The 26,408-nt window shown below is 31.3% G+C and overlaps 1 protein-coding gene, 1 long non-coding RNA gene and 2 pseudogenes across 2 annotated transcripts; all 4 read left to right on the top strand.

The window, feature by feature from the left end:
• The first annotated feature begins 2,827 nt into the window (after window positions 1-2,827).
• Window positions 2,828-2,964, top strand: LOC112941032 (U6atac minor spliceosomal RNA; annotated as a pseudogene).
• Window positions 2,965-10,495: 7,531 nt separating this feature from the next.
• On the top strand, window positions 10,496-11,716 carry LOC101258823 (F-box/LRR-repeat protein 25-like). Its single transcript, XM_010319061.3, has one exon. It carries the CDS (start codon window positions 10,613-10,615, stop codon window positions 11,714-11,716), a length of 1,104 nt encoding a protein of 367 aa, XP_010317363.1. The 5' UTR covers window positions 10,496-10,612.
• A 6,849-nt stretch (window positions 11,717-18,565) lies between these two features.
• On the top strand, window positions 18,566-26,104 carry LOC104645949 (uncharacterized). Its single transcript, XR_011214626.1, has 2 exons — window positions 18,566-18,989; window positions 19,095-26,104. It is a non-coding gene; the product is annotated as an uncharacterized lncRNA (long non-coding RNA).
• On the top strand, window positions 19,769-19,888 carry LOC112941033 (U6atac minor spliceosomal RNA; annotated as a pseudogene).
• Window positions 26,105-26,408: the final 304 nt, after the last annotated feature.

Here is a 26,408-nt window from a genome sequence, read left to right as displayed (position 1 = left end):
CTTGTATTGAAATTTTCTTGAGGGGTGTGCATGATCTTATAATTACAAACAATTGTGGATAGAGAAAGTATAAAATTACATGTAATTCATTCGTGATGACTCAGTTTGCTCGGAGGGTAATTATCCATATAGATGCAGGGGCGGAGCTATGTTTGCTCCAAGCTGTCCAATTGGATACCTTTTGTTGAAAATTTTTGATATATGCATAGGTCAAATCTTACTTTATATTGAATATTAAGTATTTTGAACACCCTTAACAATAGTAATGAGTCCTAAAAGTGCGGCCAATGCCTAATTAGAGTCTGTTTTACATTGTCGTTGGAAGGTCAGAAATACTTATTTTTTTAAAAAAAACAAAATGCTTTTATTGCAAAATTAACTGTTCGGTAAATCAGTGAAAATGCTTTTAAATTGACGTAGAAACAAATTATTATATTGTTGGGAAGAAGCTAAAAATTTATGTTTCTTAAAGCAAAAAAATATTTTTCTCAAGACCAAAATATCATTTTCATATATACATATTTACCAATATATCTCTTATTAATTAATTAGTATATTTCCTAAGCTTGGTAAAATTTCATTCTAGAATTTTATTTTTTATTTTTATATAATAAATTTTATACATTATTTTAAAGAATTTTAAAAGAGGTAAAATATTTTTGCAAGATTAGGAAAAAAAATGACAATTATAGATTTCAGCCTCTTACAAAAGGTATAATATTGATTGAAAATTTAAATATTTACATTTTAAATTAAATAAAAAAAATTAATCAATGTTTTATAATAGTTATTTAAAATAGTTCCTCTCAATAAAATATTTTTAATATTAAAAATACATTAATAATTGTTTTCTTTTGTAATTTGATTTTCAAAAACACTTTTTAAAAAGATGAGTCAAAGACAATTTACTTATCAAAAATACTTTACATAATGAATTAATCAAATATAAATTATTGTTTTAACCCATAAACACTTTTCTGAAAAGTCATTATCACTAATTTTGATTAGTTCTTAATATACAAGCAAAATTTTACCATATAATACAATCATATACTATTACATTGGTGAGAGTTTTGCTTCCACCTTATAATCTCCTTTTTCGTTTTTTCTCTACAGACCCCTATATTTTAAAGAAATATATATATATATATATATGTATGTATGTAATATCATATACCATTAAATTTAAAACAGTGTCACCAGATGTAACTTTGTTAGTTGGGAATTAAAGAAATAATAAACAAACAAAATAAAAAAGAAACATGATTAATTGTCTATCGCTTATTACAAGTAAACTTATCATGAAGATGTTTTTTTTTCCTCAAAAAAGTACAGAATGTTACTTTGCTTATGTGATCAACATTATTCTTTTTACCGATGGACTTAAAATATATAAAAAAAAATTCATTTTTAGCAATAATTGTTCTCAGTATTAATTAGCGCATTGTTGTTTCTAAAAAAAAAAAAATAGCATGACAACCATGAGTGAAAAAGATCAATTTCCTAGCAGTTGTGGTGTTAGATGGAAATTCTCGAAGTTTGCCTATTGGAAACTCACCTCAGAAAAAAAAAGAAGATTGAGAAAGAATTTGAAGAAATTGGCCTTATTGATAGAATCAGTCAAGCTACTTGATGCTCTTATTGTTCAAATTCATTCTGGATGCTTCAGACCAACTATTCTCTATAAACATTGGCAATACTTCTGGACTTCAATTGACAACCTTGTTTATGACAACAAATTAAAGAGTATTTTCATTCAGATGACTCGACGGTCCACAAATTCATTTTCTTAACGGATAATGTGTTGCCTCTCCTTAGCTCCTCTAGCATTAAAAAGTCCAATCTAAACTTTGTGATCAAATCTCAAGATGGTGTGTGTCTTATTTTCCCAAAATTGACAAGTGGCTCGAATTTGCTGTGAATACGAAAGTGAAGGATCTATGCCTGAAAATAGGTTATACTAATGATGCGATTGAGAGTGACCAGCTACAGTCTGCCAGATGTAGTTCATCGATTGTAAAACTCAAATGTGAAAATTGCAGAATATTAGACGATTGTGTACTAAATTGGAAATCTCTGTAGAGTTTAACACTAGGAAGTTTGTCTATCGGGGATGAACACATATAACGTGTAATGTCAAATTTTCCTCAATTGGAATCCTTGAATCTACATAGATTTTGTGGTTTCAATCGCTTGCACATGACTTCTTCAAAATGTAAGAGACTGCAATTGATTGATCACTATCATCCTGTCGGAGATTGGTATTCATTCGAACGTGATTGTTACTTTGAAGAAAACATACTCAAAGTTTCCTTACAGAATTTGAAGAATGTCAAGATTATGCTATTTTGTATTTGTATCTGTGAGACTCAGACAAAAAAATACGATCGATTCTTGAAGTTCTTACTTGAGCAGCAATAATTTTGGAGAAGATGGTTATACTGCCAAAGCACAAGGGATGCAACAATTGTTCTACTAATATCTCACAACTGATGAAGTCTTTGTTACTTTACCAAGAACTTCTATTAGTGCAATTATTTCCTTAGGACAAATTACCAAAAATGTTTTAATATATAGTTATGTTTGAAACTTTCTTGTAATTATAATAAAGACACAAGATTGATTCAAATATTGCTTGTAATTTGTTACTTAAGATTGTATCCAAATCAAGTGGTTAAAAACGTCAACATTCAGTTTGCGTTACTTAGATTAAATTAAAACTTATTTTTTAAAAGGTGATTAAATCACAATAAGATATGTTTTTAAAGCTATGTTGTGTGCAACGCGCAAAAAAAAAAATAGTTGCTCGTCCTTTAACCTAAGGTCTGTGTCCGTAAAAAGGAGAGATGGTTGGCATCTTGCCTTACAAGGATATGGAAATAACCTTTGGGTTTTACTTTTTTCACATAATCTTCAACTGTATCTCCTCTCAAAAATCTGTCTCGACATAAAGAATCTCTTTGAAACAATATCTCCAACAAAAATTTTCATTACGGTTAGATAGGTTGCGGCTAGAATTATACCCACCAAGATGAACATGATTTTTAATTTGATTCAACCATGGATTATAAAATCAGTGAATCTGGCTCCATCATTGTAGACAAAAAATAAGTAATTGTTATGCGAAAACTAGCAAAACAAACCTCGAAAGACCATATGTAAGAAGACAAACTAGAAATATTCCAAAATACAAAAAGATTTAACATGGTTTAGTCAATCGACCTACATCCACAAAAGAGATAAACAATTCACTCGGAATACAAAGAGGTTCATATGAAGACTTTATATTTTACTTTTAGGAAAAAATAAAAAACTCATTTATAATAAGAAATTCAAGGCAGATAATACTCAACAAATCTACCCCTTGGCTTGAATTTCTGACCAAAATAAATTTGTCCATATTTTTCACATAATCTCATGTAGCTTGCATCTCCACTTCAAAATCTGTATCTACACAAAGAATTTCTCCAACAAAAATCTCCATTATTGTTAAATATGTTGCGGCTAGGACTACATTTGCCAATATGAGCACCCAATTTTTAACCTGGTTCAACCATCAATTATCGAACCGCTAAACTTGACTCCATCATTGCACCATCGAACTATTGAACCTAGTTCTGATACCACTTGTTAGGACTGAAAATAAGAATGTGTTACATACAAGCTAGCAAAACAAATCTTGAAAGACCATAAGTAAGAAAACAAATAAGAAATATAACATAAAACACAAATTTAACATGGTTCGGTCAACCGACCTACATCCACAAAGGAGATGAGCAATCCACTATGTAAATATGAGAGTACAAAATATCGAGAGAAATAACCTCAATATTTTACGATAAAGTGTAATAATACTCTTTCAAGTAGTGGTTCTTCGACGTCCGGTAGACACGACAACCACCTAGAAGTAAGATAAATTTGCGAGTAAAGGAGCAACTAGCCCAATTAGAATCACAATAACCTTAACCAAAGGAAAAAACTGGGAGAACTATTGAAGAAAAATCCCAAATCAAGGGTGCCAGCCAAATATCGAAGCACGTGTAGAGTAGCATCATAATGAGTGACCCGAGGCTGGGACATAAAATGGCTACAGTTTTTGATCCAAAGAAGTATATCAGGTAGAGGATCCTCTGAGTGATCAAAACGGCTATGATTTATGTAGTCATACGGATACATCTAAGGCAGCAAAGCTTGATGAATTCTTGAAGTTGCATGCAATAAATCTGGAGAAATTGGTCATAGTGGCAGAGCATAAGGAATGCAACAGTTGTTCTACTGATATCTCAAATTGGAAGAAGAATTTGTTAGCTTTTCCAACAACTTCTATTAGTGCGGTTATTTCCTTAGGAAGTTAAAACGAACAAAATTTGAACTGCACTTATCGGAGTCTGTATTTTCGAGCTTGCACCTATTTCAGAATAATTCTTTATTATTCATGAGTATTTTGACCTAAAGCTGCAGCCCCCTTTCCAACTCTCCATTCAGCATTTGTTTTTCCCCTTTCCTTTTTTCAAACGGAAAAATTAAAATCACTATTTTTTTATAAATATAACTTGCAAAATAAATATTAATGAATAATTAGTAATAACTTATAAAGTATAAACTTCAAAAGATTTAAATTTTGAAAATTTTATTAGACTTTACTTGCAAACTTAATAACAAAAAAAAATTAAAAAATATCTATAAAATAAACCTAAGAAAAATATTATAGTATAAATTTAAAAACTATTAATTTAAACTTAGAAAAATAAAAAATTCATATTTTCTTAATCCCAAAAAATGTCGTTCCGTTTTATCCCCATCCCGTTTCATTCTGGTTCTTTCCGATTCCATCTCGGTATATAATGAAGCGGAACGGAATCGATTATTCATCTCGGTGATTCCAATCCGGTTCATCCCGATACCGATTAACATACCGGTCAACACGTCCAATTCGATCCAATATCGATTCGTTCCAATCCGGTGAACCGATTCCGGTCCATTGACCAGTCTTATATGGTAGACCACTACTGCTAATGCTGCCAGTACCAGGTTTCTGCATCCTCTTTCTCTTGTGGGTCTATCCAGCCTTGTTCATATTCACTTGTCTCATCCCTTTTCAAGCCACTGAAGTATTGCGAATATGCGTTTTCTTTGAGAATGAACACTCAAAATAAATATGCTTAATTGTTTCTGGTGCATAGATCCCCACATAGTGGCAGAACTCTCTTGCACCAAATCTGCCTGCTCCATAGCTACTCTTCTTGCTCGCCTCTTCCCCATGTATATGCACTTTGCTAGCTACTGTGTATTTGGCCTCAAAGTTTAAGCCATCCAAATTTTGGTGCAAATTTATCTCCTAAACCACATATCTTTTTCCAATACCAATATTTATCATGTCGAATAACATATTGCCACCTGTTCGTGCCCTTGACGTAGACATGATCCACCCATTGGCAGAAGTGTGAGGTGCACATGCATCCGTTAAATTTTTTAAAAAAATCATGTATATATAGATATATCTATCGTGAAAAGAAATTGATAGAAATTAAGATATTTATTTGAAACTTGAAAGGCAAATTAAAGCCTCTTTTTGGTACCAACCCAAATACATTAGAGAAGTTTTCCAGATGCCCTTCGAGTCATTAAGATAGATTGATATTCCCCTTTACCATGCACAAGTTTAAATTTTTTTAGCATTGTTTTCAAAATACAATGGTCAGTGTCTAATAATTTTACTTGACAAAATGAATTCTCTGGTTCTGGTTTAAATATAATTTAGGGACCTTTTTAAATTAAAAGAAAAAAAAATTATCATGAGTGTGCTTACCATCCGAATAACTCCCTCTCGTCACAAGCAAAGGACCACTTATGAAATTTAGGCAACTTTTATAATAGAATATACATAGGGATAATCATCATTGTATCATACTAAAATTGGGAAGCTTCAATTTATAATGTTAAATTACGATTTTGCCCTCTACAGTAATTCTAAATATTATAAATCAAATTAATTAAATATCAATTAATAAAATTTTAATTATTTTTTGGATTGTAAGTCATTTATTTAACCTAATCCATGGATTAGTTATACCTCTTACAAGGTCTTATTTTATCCCTAGGAAATGGAGGGATAGCTAATCCAAGGTTTAGCAATCCTTGGATATGATCCCTAAATGACTAAATTATCCCCAATTTTTTTTTTTTGGTAATTAATGTTCTTTTTGATTCATATGAGAAATATTTATGAATATTCATTTAACTTCTCCAAATTTGTTCCATGTAATTTGATGATTTCACAAATTAATATTTTTTTCTCCATGTTTGAGTTGTTATATTGGGTTTTTTTTTTTATAAATGTAGTTCGTTGATTGACCACTTGAACTATTTTTTTTATTTTTAAAATAAGCTTCGTGTATTTGAACAATTTAAGGAGCCTTAAATCCATGTTAAGTTCAAAGTATATTTGACCAACAAAAAATTAGAAATATACCGCGTGACATATCGCACCTCAAAATTAATAGTATTTTTATATATATTTTTAATATTTAACTTGACTAGTTAAATGAAATATAAAATCTCACAATAACTCGAGAATATAATAGGAAATAAACTTTTTCTAGAGTTTTAAATCAAACATAAGACTAGGCAGTAAATGATATTATATTTTCAAAGGTCAACTTTTTTTTCCCTCCATCTATTAGTGTGTAGATGACATTTTTTTCAAATAAAATCATAAATTTAAGATTCTATTCAGATGAAGTGGTTAAAAACATAAATATGCAGTTTGTATTAATTAATTTGAATAAATGTTTGTTTTTTAAAGATTATTAAATAAAGATGAGAAAAGAAAACGCATGATTTTGATGTAATGAAATTCATCAGTTACTATTAATTATGAAATTTAGCTAACTGTTAAAATAGAATACGCAGATAAGATATATATTAACTAAGGAAAATATATAAACTGCACCTTAAAGATGATGGCATAAGTTGAATACATATCAAATAATTGTTTACCAAAAATTGGTTGTTTGAATTTTTTATTTCTTTTTTATTATTATTATTATTTATAACAATAATAATAATAATAATAAATAATATTACTATTATTAATAATAATAATCACAAATGTACCTTAATGGTACATCCATTATTTGCTGCAATATTACGTGAAAATTGGCATTTTATGTCTCATTACTCACGAGTTAATATAGTAGAATATGGATATAATTTTCCCTAATTCTTGTAATTTTTAATTCAGTACTCACCAATTATTCTATATCAGATTGTAAGTTATGTAATTTTTGGGCTATTTATATACTCAATTTTCAATCTATTATTTTTTTATTCGTTATAAGAAAGAATTCTTCACGTGTAAATAGTTGTTCTTACTTTGTCTTGGGGATATGAGATAGAGGGTAAGCCAAATACGAGAAGTGTTGTATTGTGTATATTAGGAGTTGAGACAAAAAAATAATATTTTACGTCTTCAACTATATTCACAATACAAAACAGAATAATTATATGTTGAAGGAATGTGCGTGTACTTATGTGGAGTTTTGAGCTCTTCAACTAATCTGGAGTTATTTGAATTATATGGCATTGTTGAGTTGTTGTATTCTGGAGGGCACAAGCCAAGAGTGACATTGCTAGATCGGTTTAGATTATGTCAAAATGGTCTTGAATCTCCTTTAAAAATGCGTCATATTTGCGTCTCAACCAAAAAAGTTAATTTTTTTTTTATGTTCAACTGTAATTATTGTATTTGTAATATATTACACAAACAATTTTAAGGAGATTCATATTTTATTATTGTTTCAAGAAAAGTATGGATATCAAAATGGGATATTATCATTCCGTTCAACGTCATTCTCTTCGAGAGAGGGAAGAGAAGAGTCATGCGGGTAAATATTTCTCTACTTGCTCAATATAAACAAGCGAAGAAAAATTAAAAAAAATACCACATATTTTCATGAATAAAGTCATACTACTTTTTATTGGAAAATGTTGTATAAATTTTTTAGATAGTGGGGATTCATAAAATAAGAAAAAACTCATTGTAAAATTATGATTTGTGCATCTTTAAAAAATGCTCTAAATAAGTATATTGTAAGTACATATATTTTGACTCTAACATGAGAGTTACAAATAAATAATGAAAATCTTCTGAGTATTCATTTTGACATGAAATATTTTGGTGAGATAACTTTTATTTGGAAAGAAAATATAAAATATGTGATGATTTTTTTCTTGTCAAGTCACATTATATGAAATAGGATTGTGAAATGTCTTGCAACAACTATGTGAGAAAATTGTGACAAATAAAAAAAGAGTTTTCTAGCTAAGTAAAAATATGAATTACGTGACTAACAACATGACTTGATATTATGTTTGCAGAAAAAGTCATTAACTGGTACAAACAAACAATATGAGAAAAGTTTGGATATTAGGGCAACAAAATTTCCAATTAGAGATCACAAGCATTAATTGACAGAAGAAAGTTTCGAGACATCAATTTTATTTAGAGATTGAATCAATGTCGAGAGAAAGAATTTTATTTTTTTTGCCAAAGTTAACTTTCAAAGAAGAAACTTTTTTTAATTCAATAATTGGATGTAATACTGACAATGAATAAGAGGTACAAGAGTTTCAAGCATCATTGCAAAAATCGGATGATGTTACCGTTGATTTATACGAGGGTTAGAAAAAAGTTTTATTGGAACATTACATATATTAGATTTATATACGAGAACTAATTGAGGTGGTTGCGTAGATAACAAATATTAGATTTACATACGAGAACTATTTTAAACGGAACCCTTCCTATAATTTTCTACACAACTATTATCTTGCATTTTGAGTGGTTAAATTAGGTCTTAGGCCTAACTCACACCCCAAAAACTAGCTCAAATGGAAGAGGATTGTCCAGCCTCAGTAGGAGTCCAATCATCTCATTAACCACTGATGTGGGACTTTTGTCATTCTTTAACACCCTAACTCACACCTAGTGCTTAACATTTGGTACGTGGGTAATTTTTATTTTGGGGGAAACAACATCGGGTGAGACGGGTCCAGCTCTGATACCATGTGAAATTAGGTCTTAAACGTAACTCACACCCCAAGCCTTATAAGGAGTTCACACATTTGACCACCGAGGTGGAACTTTTTGTCATTCTTTAACACCCCCACCGCATGCCTAGTGCTTAGCATCTGGTGCATGGGCAATTTTGATTTTGGGGGCCCCAACATCGGGTGATTTGGGTCATGCTCTGATATCATGTGAAAATTAGGTTTTAGGCCTAACTCACACCCCAAAAGCTAGCTCAAAGGGAGGAGATCTGTCCAAGCCTTATAAAGAGTCCACCTATCCCATTAACCACCAATAAGGGGCTTTTGTCATTCTTTAACACACACATACACGAATTTTAATTTAAACTTTCTAGTATTAAATTTCAAAGTTCAAATTTGAATTTCGAGTTTCGAACTTTGAAATTTAAATATGAAATTGGAAATTTTAAAAACGTAAGCATTTTTTACTTAGATAAAATTCAAAAAATAACTTCAAAACAATTAAATAAATATATTAAACAGTTTTAAATTCCGCATCCGTCACGTCACGTCGAACACTATCACATCCCATTAATATAGTGGGATGGAACGAGACTTCAAATAGTCCCACAAATCTCGATAAGGTTAATCCCGGGATCGGTTGAATCCCAATCAATCATTGGCTCATCCCGTCCACCTTTGTCCCGTCTCGCAGTCCTAGTCCTCTTGCCAGCCCTAGCCTGTACACATACCCAAACAAAGATTGATCGACGGGGTAAAGGACATTTTGGTAATTTATATTGAATTTTACCTACTTAAGAGTCTTGTAACATTTGCATATATTATCCTTTTATTTTTTACTTCACCACACTTTTTAAAAACCTACCTACTCTGCCTACTTTATTCATTTCTTCTGCTTTCTTCTCGGTTCCGCCGCTTAGTTTATGTTCACTAATAAGGTTTGTTCTATTTTAACCTGTTTTTCTTTTTGTTTATCCAATGTCGGTATTATTCTTCTCGATTTGTTAAATGTCATTAGACCTATAAATGATACATTGAATAAGGTCTTCCAATATCATGAATAGATTGATTGTTTCGTTTTTGTATCATTTCAAAAGAAAAGAGATCTCAGGAAGAGTCCTAAAGTAGTATGACATTGATTGTTTTTCTAGTTCTATTGTATGTGTGGATTATCTAAATGAAAGCGTTCTTTTTTCCTCAAGTAAGGGTTGTCATAACTTGTATCGATTTTTCCGACGTTAAATAATTTCCCTAGTAGAGTCTTAAGGGCTCTTTGAGAAAGGGTTATATTAGTTTTATTAGGTATCCCTGAACAAAGAATCGGTTTTTTTTTGTAATTTCTATTGAATTTTACCTACTTCAAAGTGTTGTACGTTTATAAGCGCTATTCTTTCATTCTTGACTTCACCACATTTGCCAAAAGTCCAGTGTGTTACTTTGCTTATGTGATCAACATTAATTTAAATGTGAAAATTTCAATTCAAGTAGTAATAGTTATCAGTATTAATTTCCCCCTTTTCAGTATTAGCCCTTTGTTGTTTCTCAACAACAGAAAAGTGGCATGTCAACTAGGAGTGAGAAAGATCAATTCCTTAGTAGTCTTGGCGATGACGGAAACTCCGAAAGTTGGCTTGTTGGAAACTCACCTCAGAAAAATGTGAAAATTGAGACAGGATGTAATGACGAAACTGACCTCGTTGATAGAATCAGTCATCTACCTCACGCTCTAATTGTTCAGATTCTTTCTCGACTGTCCATAATTGATGCCTTCAGAACAAGTATTCTTTCTAAAGATTGGCGATACTTCTGGACTGCTATCGACAATCTTGTTTATGACAATGAGGAGTTTAATTGTTCAGATAGCTCGATGGTACACAAATTCATTTCCTTAACAGATAATGTACTACCTCTCCTTAGCAGCTCTAGCATTAAAAAGTGCAGTCTAAACTTTGTGTTCAGACATAATGATGAGGTGTCTTATTTTCCCGTAATTGACAAGTGGCTAGAATTTGCTGTCAACAAGAAAGTGGAGGGTCTAAGCCTGAAGATAAGTTATGATACTGATGATATTGAGAATGACCAACCTTATAGTCTTCCAAAAGTTTTCTGTAGTAGTTCGTCGATCCAAAAACTCAAATGCCAGAATTGCAGAATATTAGACGACTGTGTATTAAATTGGACATCGTTGAAGATTTTGACATTGGAAGATTTGTTAATCCAGGATAAACACATTAGCCAAATAATGTCCAATAGCCCTCAGTTGGAATCATTCAGTCTCTATAAATTTTGTGGATTTAATTATTTGCACATGACTTCTCCAAATTGTAAGAAACTTAAATTGATTGATCACTATCATCCTACTGGAGATTGGTTTTCATTCGAAGGTGATTGTTGCTTTGAAGTTGTTGCTCCGTATGTTGAACATTTAACGATTTTTGGAGATTTTGATTATACGATTATTGAGCTTAAGGACTTGTCATCTTTGGACCATGCCAAACTTGATCTCTGTAGTGATGAGTTTGATTCGCTGGATGAGGGCATACTCATAGATCTTTTGGTAAGCGTTGGTTGTGCTAATGAGCTAATACTTTCATCCTGGTTTATCAAGGTCAGTTATCAGTTTCAAATGTCTCTTGTCTTTAATTTTTATGTTAATTGTGAATAGAGCTCCATATATCTATATTTTATATTAATATTGAATCCTTTATTTTTTGATTTAGTTGTAGCATTGGGGTAATAATTATGTCAATTAAAGGTCGTGAACCTGATGAATCATCTCCTAATTTACTAATTATATTGTTTTGATCTAGTATGCGAGGTTAAATATTGGTTCCTTCTATTGCTTTAAGATGGCAACTACAAGTTCTTACAAGAGAAAATCAATAGATCTCCTAAGTTTGTTAAACTTCTTAGAAGAGAAATTGAGATACCTTGCCATGGAATTGGTTGAGTCGGGAGAGAAAAAACATTTTATTTCATCTGTAAAGCAAAATAATCTAGAAAAAATGGTGGCGGAGGAGGAAATATAGAAGGAAAAGTAAGGGAAACTCGTCTCATCAAACCTGACATCTCTAGATAAAAAAAATCAGCCTACTTGTTTAAATCAACAAGCTTATCTGTCCTTTTTGGTCATGTAATAACTATAAAAAGCACAACTGATCAATCTGGATTTAAACATATCCTATAAGGCTTAGGTATTGCAGCAAAACTAAGGAAACCAAAAGGTTGGAGGTAGCAATTTTATATAGGAGACCATAATAAGGAATGATATTTTGTAACAAACATGAAGAAAGTCCATTAAAAAGATAATTAGTAGTGAGGACACACTCACCCCAATATTTTATCGGATGTTTGAATTAAAATAGTATAGATCATGTGAAATTAGGTCTTAGGCCTAACTCACATTACCGAAATCTAGCTCATAGATAGAGGATTGTCCAAGATTTATAAGGAGTCCAGTCATCTCATTAATCACCGATGTGGGACGCGCCCCATGCTTAGCAACTGGTGCATTGACAATTTTGATTTTGGGGGTCCCAACATCGGATGAGACGGACCCGGCTCTAATACCATGTGAAATTAGATCTTAAGTCTAACTCACACTCCAAAAGTTAGCTCAAATAGATCAAGAAATCACCAATAAGTGCATCATTTTATTGTGGGGTACGAAGAGTAGATGTTTGACATATAATATCAAGAGAAGAAATTTAAAAATAATTTAGTGCTAGAACCCAACTTAAAAGTATTGTCATATCTTAGAGTATAAATTGTGACATGAAATTGAGTCTGAACCTTGAAGAGAAATGACTTATAAGAGAAAATCATTAGACTTGGTAGATAGTAAGAGTGTCCAAGTGGAATTGAAAAAAATCATCTAATGTGGTTAGATAATGTTTATTGTCATTGTAAGTTTGGGTATGGTAGGTGTTGGGAATAAATCCGTAACAGAAATAATATTTGTGGTAATAAAGGTTATAAATGTGGAACACAACAATATAGCTAATCAACGAGAATAAAAGAGAAATAATGACACCAAGATTTTATGTGGAAACTCTCCTAAATAAGGGAAAAACCACGACCCGAGAGGAGGAACGAATATCACTATAGTAAGGATTTTACACTTGTATGTATGAGCAAAACTCCAAAGACCACTACACATTCAAAAGAAATAACATTTTTTTTATTTTTCCACCTCACTACAATATCTCTCACACTCTTTATTTTTTCCTCACGGATTATTTTCCTCTGTGATGCCTCGCTCTTCTTTTTTCTCCTTTGTAATTTTTTTTGGGTGCATTTTTTAAATGAGCAAGAGCTCTGTATTTATAGAAAAATCTACTCCTAATGATATCACCAGTGACATCACAAAAAACACAAGGTTTCAACCTTTTCACCTATGCAAATTTCTTGGTAAGATTTTAGTTGAAAAAAGAAATTGTGATCTTTTGTTTGTTGCAGCATATGTTGACTTTAACAATAAGCAACAAACAAAATTCAACCGTTCCTGCATTTTAACTTTTCTTATGTTTATCTACAATGGGTATGGACCCCACAAATCTCCCCTCCCCCCATACCCATTCACCTGAAGGAGGTAGCTCTAGGTTTCTAGCTTGAGTGCATGCCAACAAGTTCTTTGCATAGCTCAAATTTGTCCCTTGATACCACCTTGGTCAGCATATCTGAAGGGTTTTCACTACTAGGGATCTTCATGACCTGCATAGATCCGTCCTCTATTTTTTCACGAATCCAGTGATATCTCACGTCGATATGCTTCGTCCTTGCATGATACATAGTGTTCTTGCTCAAGTCTATTGCACTGTGAATGTCACAATAGACGACATACTTCTTCTGATGCAATCCAAGTTCTTGAAGAAATCATTTCAGCCATACCATCTCTTTGCAAGCTTCAGTAGCTGCAATATATTCTGCCTCAGTTGTAGAAAGTGCGACACACTTCTGCAACTTCGACTGCCATGATATCGTTCCCCCTGAAAATATAAACAAATATCCGATAGTGGATTTTCTGTTATCGAGGTCACCTGGCATATTAGCATCAGTATAGCCCTTCAAGATTGGATCAGATCATTTAAAACACAAGCAATCTCTTGTGGTACCTCTTAGGTACCTGAGTATCCACTTAACTGCCTCCTAGTGTTCTTTTCCAGGATATTCAAGGAATCTGCTAACAACACCAACTGCATGAGAAATATCAGGTCTTGTACACACCATTGCTTACATCAAACTCCCCACTGCTGAAGAATAAAGAACTTTAGCCATTCCCTTTTTCTTCTCTTTTGTTGTAGGACACATCTGTTTGCTCAGCTTCAGACGACTCACAAGAGGCGTGCTAACATTTTTAGCACTCTTCATGTTGAAGCGTTCTAGTATATGTTCAATGTAATTCTCTTGAGATAGCTACAACTTTCTTTTTGTTCATTCTCGAACAATCTTCATCCCTAGAATTTGTTGTGCTGGGCCCAAGTCTTTCATGTCAAATGACTTGGACAAATCTTTCTTCAACTTTGCAATCAGCTCTTTGTCTTGTCCTACAATTAACATGTTATCCACATATAACAACAAAATAGTAAAATTTTTTGTCAGGAAATCTTTTGAAGTATACACATGGATCAGAATAGGTCTTTGTGTACATTTGACTTTTTATGATAGAGTCAAAAAATTTGTACCATTGCCTTGGGCCTGTTTCAACTCATAAAGACTCTTATTCAATTTGCACACTATGTGTTTCTTTCCAGATACTTCAAATCCCTCTGGTTGCTCCATATAAATCTCTTCTTCCAAATCTTCGTGAAGAAATGCAGTTTTCACGTCCAATTGCTCTACTTCAAGATCTAGACTAGCTGTTATGCTCAAAATAGTTCAAATAGAAGTCATTTTGACAACAGGTGAAATTTTTTTATCAAAATCAATACCTTTCTTTTGTTCAAAGCCTTTTACAACCAATCGAGCTTTGTACCTGACCAACTTGCCATTTCCATCTTTTTTGAGTTTAAAGACCCACTTGCACTTAAGTGGTCTTTTTCCTTTTGGAAGTTCAACTAGCTGGTATGTGCCATTTTTCTGTAGAGATCCCATCTCTTCGTGCATGGCTTTCATCCATTGTCTCTTTTCTGGGTTATACAACACCTCCTTAAGACTTTTTGGCTCACCTTCATCATTGATAAGGACATTCTCTGAGGAAGGGTATTTGGTTGATTCTACCCTTTGTCTTTCTGATCTCCTCAAAGGTTGAGATTGTTCTTCTTCTTTTGGGTACTCTATTTGCTCGGTATTATCACCAAGTTGCTCCCCCTGCTCAACAATCTCATCAGGTTGATCTTCATGCTCAGCAACTTCATCAATCGTACTTTCTGCACTTATGAGATGGTTAGAAGAAGAAGGAACAGTAACAAGATTAGGGACTATACCATTCTTTTTCTTGTCTTTCTCGGATAGATCATTAGTAGTTCCAACTTCACTTTCTCAAAAGATTACATCTCTACTTCTGATGACCTTCTTCTTTACAAGATCCTATAGTCTGTACCCGAACTCTTCATCTCCATATCCGATGAATATGCAAGGAACTGATTTATCATCTAGCTTGGTTCTTTGCTTCTTCGGTACATGTGTAAAAGCTTTGTAACCAAACACCTTTAGGTGCAAGTAAGACATCTCTTTGTTGGTTCAAACTCTCTCCGAAATGTCAAACTCCAACGGAACTGATGGACTAAAACTTATAAGATAACACGTTGTCCGAACTGCTTCACCCCAAAATATCTTGGGTAATTTAGCCATTCTGAGCATGCTTCTCACTTTCTCAACAATGGTGCGATTCATTCTCTCAGCTACACCATTGTGTTGTGGGGTTCCAGAAACTGTTGTTTCATGTCTGATCCATGGTTTGAACAGTACTCTTCAAATTCTCTTGAAGTGTACTGACCTCCATTGTCGGTTCGAAGAAGTTTTAGCTTTCGACATGTCTCTCTTTCTATCAGAGTATGAAACTTTCGAAATACTTAAAACACCTGATCTTTGGTTCTCAAGATATAAACTCACAGTTTTCAAAAAACGTCATCAATAAAAGTAACAAAGTATTTATTACCTCCTATTGATTTTATCTCCATTGGATCACAAACATCAGAATATACCAAATCAAGTATATTCAACTTTCTTTCAGATGATGTCTGAAATGAGACTCTATGTTGTTTACCAAATAAGCATTAGTTACACGATTTTATCGTTGTACCTTTGACAAAAGAGATGAGTGACTTTTTGGAAAGAATTTGCAATCCTTTCTCGCTCATATGACTCATTCTTTTATGCCATAAATCTGCAGAATTTTCTTCATGAGCCGTATTTAATTCACCTTGGCATATTTCTGTATTTGTCCTGTATAACGTACCATGAGCAACTCCTTTTGCAATCATCAATGCCCCTTTGGTGAATCTCCATTTCTTATTTGCAAAGTAGTTCTCATATCCATCTCGGTCCAAAACAACTCCTGAGATCAAGTTCATCCGCAAATCAGGTACGTGGCGCACATCTTTCAACACTAATGTGCATCCAACATTTGTTTTAAAGCAAATGTCTCCGATCCCTGCAATCTTTGAGTAACTTGTGTTACCCATTTTCACACTGCCATAATCACCGGCTACATATCTGCAAAAAATATTTCTTACCGGTGTGGCATGATAAGATGTTGTTGTGTCGACCACCCATTCCGACTCTATACCTGCCAAGTGCATGCATTCTTCTTCCTCATTTATGAGGAGAACAACATTGTCATTATTTTGCACCATGGCAGTTGTGTTGTCATTATTCTTCTGTTCGTTGCTTTCCCCTTTGCCCCTTTTTAGATTTGGACAATCTCTTTTGAAGTGTCCTGGTTGATCGCAATTATAGCGATTTCTGGCCTTCGATTTTGATCGGACCTTGGACTTTGCACGAGCTCCGGATCTACCATAGTTACTTGAGCTCTTTTGGTAACTTCTGCCTCTACTTTCCGTGATGAGAGCATGTCCGTGATTTTCAAGTCTTTTTCTCATCTTCTCATTAAGCAAAAGGGCTGATGTGACATCCTTCAACTCAATAGAGTCCTTACCATGTAAAATAGTTGTTGCTAAAGTATCGTAGGAAGATGGCAACGAGTTTAGGAGCATTATGGCTTTATCTTCATCCTCGATCTTTACTCCGAGGTTTGCTAGCTGCATGATTAGTCCATTAAGTACATTTAAATGAGACAAAAAATTTGTACCTTCACCCATATGTAGCGCATATAATTGCTTCTTCAGGTACAATATATTTGTGAGCGTTTTGGACATGTATAGATTTTCTAACTTTGTCCAGATGCCACATGCACTCTCTTTATCAATGATGTTATTAACTACATCATCTGTTAAGTGCAATCTGATTGCACTAGCAGCCTTTTCATCCATTTCTTCCCAATCCCCAAGTTTCATGGATTCAGGCTTTTTGAATTTTCCGCCTAGTGCCTTGTGCAAACCTTGTTGGATGAGCAAGTCTTTCATCCTTCTCTGCCACGTTGAGAAACCGCTATCACCGTTGAATTTTGCTACCTCTTACTTTACTCCAGACATATTTTTTTATTGAGTATAGTACAATAAGCTGCAAAAAATATTTCTGTAAATGAGCAGAACATGTGCTCTGATACCAATTGTTGGGAATAAATCCGTACTAGAAATAATATTTGTGGTAATAAAGGCTATAAATGCGGAACACAACAATACGACTAATCAATGAGAATAAATGAGAAATAATGATACCAAGATTTTACGTGAAAACCCTCCTAAATAACGAAAAAACCACGACCTGAGAGGAGCAACGAATATCACTATAGTAAGAATTTTACACTTGTATGCCTGAGCAAAACTCCAAAGACCACTAAACATTCAAAGAAATAACACTCTTTTAAATTTCCCACCTCACTACAATATCGCTCACACTCACTATTTTTTCCTCACAGATTATTTTCCTCTGGGTGATGCCTCACTCTTCTTTTCTCTCCTTTGTAATTTTTTTTGGTGCATTTTTTAAATGAGCAAGAGCTCTGTATTTATAGGAAAATCTACTCCTAATGATGTCACCAGTGACATCACAAAAAACACAAGGTTTCAATCTTTTCACCTATGCTGATTTCTTGGTAAGATTTTAGTTGAAAAAAGAAATGGTCAGCTTTAGTTTGTTGCAGCATTTGTTGACTTTAACGATAAGTAACAAACAAAATGATAGTCTCTGCTGTCTAGCCATAGGTAATTGAGCATTTTTATTGACAATTGATTTCATCTTATGATAAAGCATGTGGTCTTAATCTCAAATGTCATAGTAAAGCAAGATCATTCTGAAACAAACAAAAGAAGGCATATATGTGGATATTGGAACAGAACTAGAAACAATAGGTTTACTCAAAGAAAGAATTGTGTTATTGTCAATAAAAGTAACAACATTAACTTTATTATCAACACAAGTAGTAGCCACAGTGAAACTTACATAATGCAAAGTCAAAAGGGATTATGTATGCATAATGTAAAGCCCTTGATACAATTTATATCAAGTTTCAATGGCCTCTTCAAAGAAGGGCCCGGTAGAACACAATAGTAAAGTAGTTCACTAAGCTCCACAGTTCCAATGGCCTCTACATATGTTTGTTTTCTATACAACTTATGAAGGCTTGACAAAGATGAAAGAAACAGAACAATTTTAACACTTGACTTTACTTACCTAATTCTGTTCTGTTTCATCCTTTTGTTTAGGTGATTTCCACTTCGATGATGGACGAGGAATTGAAAGTCTCCTTACCGTTGCTACAATGCAGATGGTTGACAATAAGTTCTTATGTTTCAAAAGTTTCCTTCCTCATGCTAGACAAACTCTTAAGGTCGACTCCTAATTTGGAAAATTTGATGATGTTTCCTGATTTGGAGGTATGTTATTATTCATCTCATTATTTTCTTCCAGTTTGTATTTTTCATTTACGCGTCAAATGTTGATTACAATGTAACATTACAGAGTGTGTGATTCAATTTCAGGACTTCTCAATTTTTCAGAACGCGGAAAAAGACACTGAGGCGCTGGAATTATATGACCCCCTCTCATTTCAAGATAACATATTCAAAGATCATTTACAGAATTTGAAGATTGTCAAGGTTATGCCATTTTGTACATCCGAAGCAACAGAGCTCGATCAATTCTTGAAGTTCTTACTTGAGCACGCGATAAATTTGGAGAAACTGGTTATACTGCCAGAGCATAAGGGATGCAACAATTGCGCTACTAATACCTCACAGTTGAGAAAGTGTTTGTCACTTTTTCCAAGAGCTTCTATGAGTGCAGTTATTTCCTTAGGACCAGTTACCAAAAATGTTTTTAATACTCTTTAGTTATGTTTGAAACTCTCTTGTGATTATAAGGACACAAGGCTGGGATATCGTGATTATAATTTGGATATTGCTTGTAATTTGTTTTAACTGACATTGTGATTTTAGTAGTTTTTTTCTTTCTATTCGTCAGTGTGTAATTATTTCTAGATGATGCACAAGTCGTAAAGTTTGAGTCCAGAGTCGAAGGAGTCATTTGTTTCTTCCAAAATGCTTAAAGGGCCACTGAAATACTTTTAAAATCAAAACGGACAATTCGTTGCTCCAACAACAAGATCCTTTTTTATTAATGTCCGAAATTCGCCCTTTACCTTAACCTGAGGTTTGTGTTCGTAAAAAAGAGAGATGGTTGGCATCTTCCCCCACAGACTATGGTTTTATCTGTTACCACATATTCGTTCAAGGCATTCGACCTCTCTGAGATTAGTAAAAGGATGTACTTATTCCTTAGCAAGAAATCTCATTTTCGAACTCTTAGTAGAAAAAAGTCTTAGCACCAAATAAGTTTAAAAATTTTACCATTGTGATTTTTGAATACAATGACAACTGTCTTATGATTTTCATGAGATAAAAAAATTGTCTAATTTTGGTTAAAGAAAATTTACTTTAGGGGCCATTTATGAAATTTAGCGAAGTTTTATAATGGTATATATATATAGATATATATATAACAAGGGTAAATTACGGTGAAATTCTCAGTTACATTAGTAAACTATGTGGTGTCAAATTACCACCCGTTTTTTTTCTTCAAATTATTGAATTTTTTAACTAATGACCTAGTAACAAAACAAGTTAGAAGATATCAGATATATAAATATGTCTATACTTGACAAGAAGGATGAGTTTTAGAGTCTTATTCTGATTCAAATCTATTCACTACAACAAAAGTAATCATTAGCGGCAATTAATTCTTATTAATTATCGTTAAATATGTATTTTTAACGATAATTGACACTTTTTGTATATATCCCTAAAGCCTTTAGCGACATTGATTCTAATGACACTTAACTAATGTTGGTAAAGACTTTAGCACTCTTTATTAATGTCAATATATATATATGTGTATATATTTATAAATCAAGCATGAATTTCATTTTAAAAAAATTGTGCATAGAAAAAGAAGATTGTAATGTAGGAAATAAAACCAAAAAATTTCCATCCCAAATCTGCCTAAATCTGCTATATATTGTTGAAACTAAATATATATATATATATATGATAAATATTTAAAGTTAATTATGTATGTAAGATCGAATTTTATTCATTTATTCATGGTGCATGTGTGATTTTCTCTTAAAGAATATAGTTAGGCCAGAGTTGATTAACTAGATAATTATCCCTGATAAATTAGTAGAAAAACTTGCAGCATTTACTATAGTTGAGTTTTAAATTGGTGTTATTATAGTAACATAAAGAATTTAGGGCCGTTGTTTGATAGCTTGATAAAATAAGCCTTATTCATGTATTCGAGTTTGTATAATTTATATGACGTTTTGTAGGTGAAGAAGAAAAAGGTTATTCATGTATATAATTAACACGATGTTTGATAATGGATAAGAAAAAAAATATTCATATATATAATTAATACGATGCTTGGTAGGTGAATAAGAAAAAAAAGTTATTTGTGTATAAAATCAATACAACGTCAATTTTGAAATGCACACAATTAAATACATGTATAAGTTATGAGGAAATTTATGCATTATATATGTGGCGGAGTGAGAGGTGGAATAATTATTACGGGGCCATTTAGTTATTTGTTAGAGTTATGCAAGTATTAGTTATACATGTATAATAATTTAAGGTTAGAGTTATGCAGGTGTTCGTTATATATATATTAGTAATGCAGGATTTTAGTTATACAGGTATTAGTTATATAGGCATTAGTAATGCAGGGTTTAGTTTTTCATGTATTAGTTATACAGGGTTTAGTTATGTTGAGTTTTAACTATATGGATATTAGTTATGTAGATATTATATAGTTATGTATAGATTACAATACATGAATTATTAACTATTTAATATTAAATTTGTTGTAAATCATTAATATATATTTTTTATAAAATAATAATACATGCTTATTAAATGTGGAATATATCGAATAATGTGTAATACTTGATTAGCGTATATACCATCAAAAATATACAATCAAATTTTTAATATTAAAAAAAATATTTATATTTACATAAATAAATAAATAAAAATTGTAAGTATATAAAAAAAATGAAAATGGTATGTATCTAAAAAGAAACAAAAACAACAAAATGTAGATAGAAAAGTAAAGTTTAGTTTTCAATTAAAATAAAATAAGTTAATAGGGTAAATATGTAATTATCATTTTAATACATGTATGACTAAGACCCACATAATGTATTCCCACCTTCTACTTTTGCATAACTTAATACATAGATTTCCTCATAAGTTATGTTGGTATTAATCATGTAAGACTACAAAAAATGTAACAAAACACAATATAAATTAACACATGAACAATTTTTGTACAACATTTAAATTCTTACCAACCAAACATGGTATAAGTTATGTTGACTTTTATACGTAATGCAAAATTTCAACCAAACATAGTAAAGCTAATGCAACTTTTTATACATGAATAAGATGTATTAGTTTATACAGTAACCAAACGACCCCTATCTGTATAGCTAATACATGAAAAAAAAGATAAAATGACAATATTATATATCCTTATCACTTTCACTTGACTACTTTCTTCTTTTACATAATTAAAGAAATATTTTAATTTAAATACAAAGTTAAAGAAGAAACGATCTCTAATTATAAAAAAAAATGTTATAATTTAATAGTTTTACTAATTTTTAATATAAGGAACCAACATCGAAAGAAATAATTTATGCATAACTAAACTCCATATAACTAAACCTTATCATATAACTAAACCTTACATAGTTAATACTTGTATAACTAATACATGCATAATTAAGACATGTATAACTAATACTCACATTACTAATAATCGCATAATTAATACCACTTTACTAATACTTATATAACTAATACACACATTACTAATATATGCATAATTAATATTCATATTATTAATATATATATAACTCTATCCAGCTACCAAGCGACCCCTAACCCTATCAATTTTATATTTTTGATGGTGCATGATCCCTTTATATATTGGATACTCCCTCCATCTCATATTATATGTCACATTTTTTATTTGCACTTACATTAAGAAATAAGATAATTTTACTTTTATGTCTTTATTTAATGTTTGCTTATGATAACTTTGTTATAAATGACGAAATGTTAGATTTCAAAAATACAAATGCATTTGGATGACTATTTAAATTTAAGAATTTATTTTGGAGCCAAATTTTTACCAACTGATCCGAAAACAATTTAAAATCAAGTTTTTCCCACCTCATTTTTCCTATATATTTTGTGTAAAAATTTTTTAATATAAATTGTTAAAGCAAACGTGACAACATTAGAGATGATTTATGTAGTTGTTACCTTCATTTTATCTTTTTTGTTCTTTTTTTTTCTTTTTCAATCAATACCAGATGAAAACTTAAATGATGATCACGTAAACAAACAGTCATCAGGATCATTAACTCTTGTTTAACTACATTAGAGATGATTCATGTAGTTGTAACCTCCATTTCATTTTTTATTTTTAATTTGTTTGTTGATATATTTTTTTTCAAATTAGGATTTTATAGAATAAGTAGTGAATGAAGAAATTAGTTAATGAATGAATGAAGTATTCTTCAATGAAATTAGTTGCTTGTAGATTTTCTAGGTTAGTCAAAATAAATATATTTATAAGATTAATTAATTAATCTATTAAGAGTATAATAGACAAAAATTATAATTTATGCATAAATTTCAAAAAATGACATATATTATGGTTCAACTATTTTTAAATTATATAATATAGGACGTTGGGAACCTAATAAAGGGGAAGGGGGGGGGGGGGGTTATGCATATATAAGATTTGTTCAAGAAAGTGGGGAAACATAGAAGTCCAATAAATATGAGTCGTCAAATTAGATGGGTTGTTGGAAAAGGAGGCATAGTTGGTTTGATGAGAGATCACTTCATTGGTATATGTAAACCATTTGTTGGCTTTTAGGTGTGATGAATAACAAAGACCACCATTGCTTGTTGCAACCTATTACCCCTTCATGACACTTTTTTTCAACTATTTTTGACATCATATATAGCTGTGTCAAACATTAATGATGGTTGCCCATTTTGGATCTCCCTTGCTTGTACTCCATTTCTTTTTATTTGTCTTTTATATTAAAAAAATAGTATTTTATTTAATATATATTTCAACAAACAAGTGAAGTGTGTTTTTCTTTAAAAAAATATAATCAAATCAACATGCATGAATCAACTAAAAAAATGAGGTGTTTGGTCATGTCTCATTATAAAAATTGATTAAAAAAAAGAAATTTTAATTTTCTGATATATTATGAAGAGAAGAGGTTGTTTGCAGAGGTAAGGTAGGGATCTGTGGGTTCAAATGAATTTATTATCTTTTATGTAAGTCTTGTATTGTATCAAAAATTGAATAAATATATATGTATATTATTAACGTGTGAGCCCTTAACAAAATTAACTTAGTGGTACGAAGTGTTGGTGGAAAATGTTTTTCGCACTATCATGTTGTGGGTTTGAACCCACTGTCAACCAATGAAGCATGTTTTGTAATATTATTTCGTTCTGTCCTAAAATTTAGAATCTCAAACTCATTATCTTGCTCCACCTCTAGTTGTTTGATATATAAGAATTATTATTAATTATTTCTTACTTATAGCTCAAGTTTATTTGTAATCCAAGTAATATCATAAATAGTATTAAATAAGGAATAAATCTCATCCGAATATTGATTACTTGATGGACGTACCAGATTAAATCCTAACCTCTATAAATTGGTCCTCCCTCCACCCATTAGGGTTAACCACATATTTTCTATAATAATTTCATCACTGACAATAGTGGTAACATGAAGTTAGGACAAGGAGGTAGAAACCAACTTACAACTAAAGCTTCCGCTTTTGTCTATGATGATGTCTTCATCAGATATGTGCCCTTAACAATCTCTATGTAAAATTATCGTATTTAAGATCCTGATATTATGTATAAAGTATATAATCTTACATGATATTCCAAGGAAATGCATATTAGAGTTATAGATTTTTACGTATTTTCATTTAGATTTTTTAAAACAATACGTTTCAAGTTCATAAAACAAAACAGTTATTTGACGTATCCACTGAAAGTTTCTATAAAGATATAAATATAAATAAGGACAAATGCATTTTATCTGATTTTTTAGTGCTCTAACTCCACACTCTTATTATTAGATGTTTATTTTGTGGAAGTGGATATTTGGAAGAAAAAAAAAGAGAAAGTGTGCCTCCACCATCTCAAACCTCTATTATGACGAGCTTCTTAATAATAATAGAAGCAAATTCAGCATTTAAATTTAACGTATTTTAATCTCTGAGATATTTTTTTTATATAGCCAGCTATATATATTGTTTTGTCTGTACATATAGTTATATCAAAAATAATAAGTTTAGTTAAGTTCATTGAATCAACCAACAAGCATAACTAAAAGAAAATAAGGTAGCTAACGATACAATTTCATGCTAATTCCACCTAACGATGGATTATATGAAAAATCAATTTGCTAGAAATTATTTAGCTATGAATTAGTTAGAGATTATCGATAAATTCTGTAAGGACGTGACGATTGACATCGACAGGTTCAAACATTATATATTTTGGCGTGCTTATCCAATACATGCACATCCTTTTCAACTATTGTCATGAAAAAAAAAATCAGAAGCTTAGCATCACCTTTTTCAAGAGCACCTGTTTTTGCACTATCAATGATTTCTGTTAAATATATATTGTCCAACCCAATTCAGTTCTACAAGTTGCACTATATATATGGCACTAAAACACTACAAACTCATGATTATTCTTTCGAAATTGTATTACCGGAGACGAACATAGAATTTGAAAACAAACTTGGGGTGTAGCAATATTATTTAAGCTTAAATACGATCTCTAAGACAAATATAAAATAAAAAATAGGGATCTAGTTAGATTCATTACTTTTGGCTTGTAGCAATAGCACAATATCACGCTTATACTCCTCATGAATGCATTGTTAATTATATTTTAATTTTTATTAGTTTTTCAAAATAAATATATATATATACATTTTTTTTCGGAATTAACGGATACACGTACATCAACACCATATGGGAGGGTCTATCTCTATTTGTTATATACTACAAAAAAAATAAAGAATTTAGCAATAAAGGATATTTTTAATTTAAATTGTAATTAGCAGTAATATTAATATGAGTATTTATAGCGACATATATACAATATACAATGACATTAGCTCTTCAATTACTGCCAAATATTTTTGCACTAACAAATATTACCGCTAAAAGAAAATTTTAATGCCACTAAATTTCACTGGTAAGTACACAGTATATATTACATGTCTCATTCAATACATTAAAACTAATCTCTAGTGATCTTTAATTAGCGGTAATAGTTTAATTGTCGTTAAACACGTATGTTTGTCGTCAATTAGCATTTTTTTTGTAAGTATCTCTAAAGCTTATAGAGACATTTTAATCCAATAATAATTAACTAGTCGATGAAGACTTTAACATTTTTTATTAATAAACATATTTAATTTATCATCACTAAAAATTATTTTTAGTCACGTGATTAATCATATTTAGCTATTGCGATGAGACACACATGTCAAAACAAAAGCTTTTATTTACTTATTTATCCTTCACTTGTAAAATGAAGACACGTATCTTTCCAATTCTAATTCATATAACTTTTTTGCCATTTCAAGTTTAATGGCTATATTAAATTCAAATAGTAATAATAAGTAACAAAAACTACACACATTACCTTAGGCATTAGCTA

Source organism: Solanum lycopersicum, chromosome 2 (assembly GCF_036512215.1).
Source record: "Solanum lycopersicum chromosome 2, SLM_r2.1".
Lineage (NCBI taxonomy): Eukaryota > Viridiplantae > Streptophyta > Magnoliopsida > Solanales > Solanaceae > Solanum > Solanum lycopersicum.
The sequence above is the reverse complement of the archived record's forward strand: the minus strand, read 5'-3'. Positions and strand labels throughout refer to the sequence as shown.

Coding starts and splice junctions, on each gene's coding strand:
- LOC101258823 (XM_010319061.3), top strand. CDS start 10,613: ATGTCAACTAGGAGTGAGAAAGATCAATTCCTTAGTAGTCTTGGCGAT.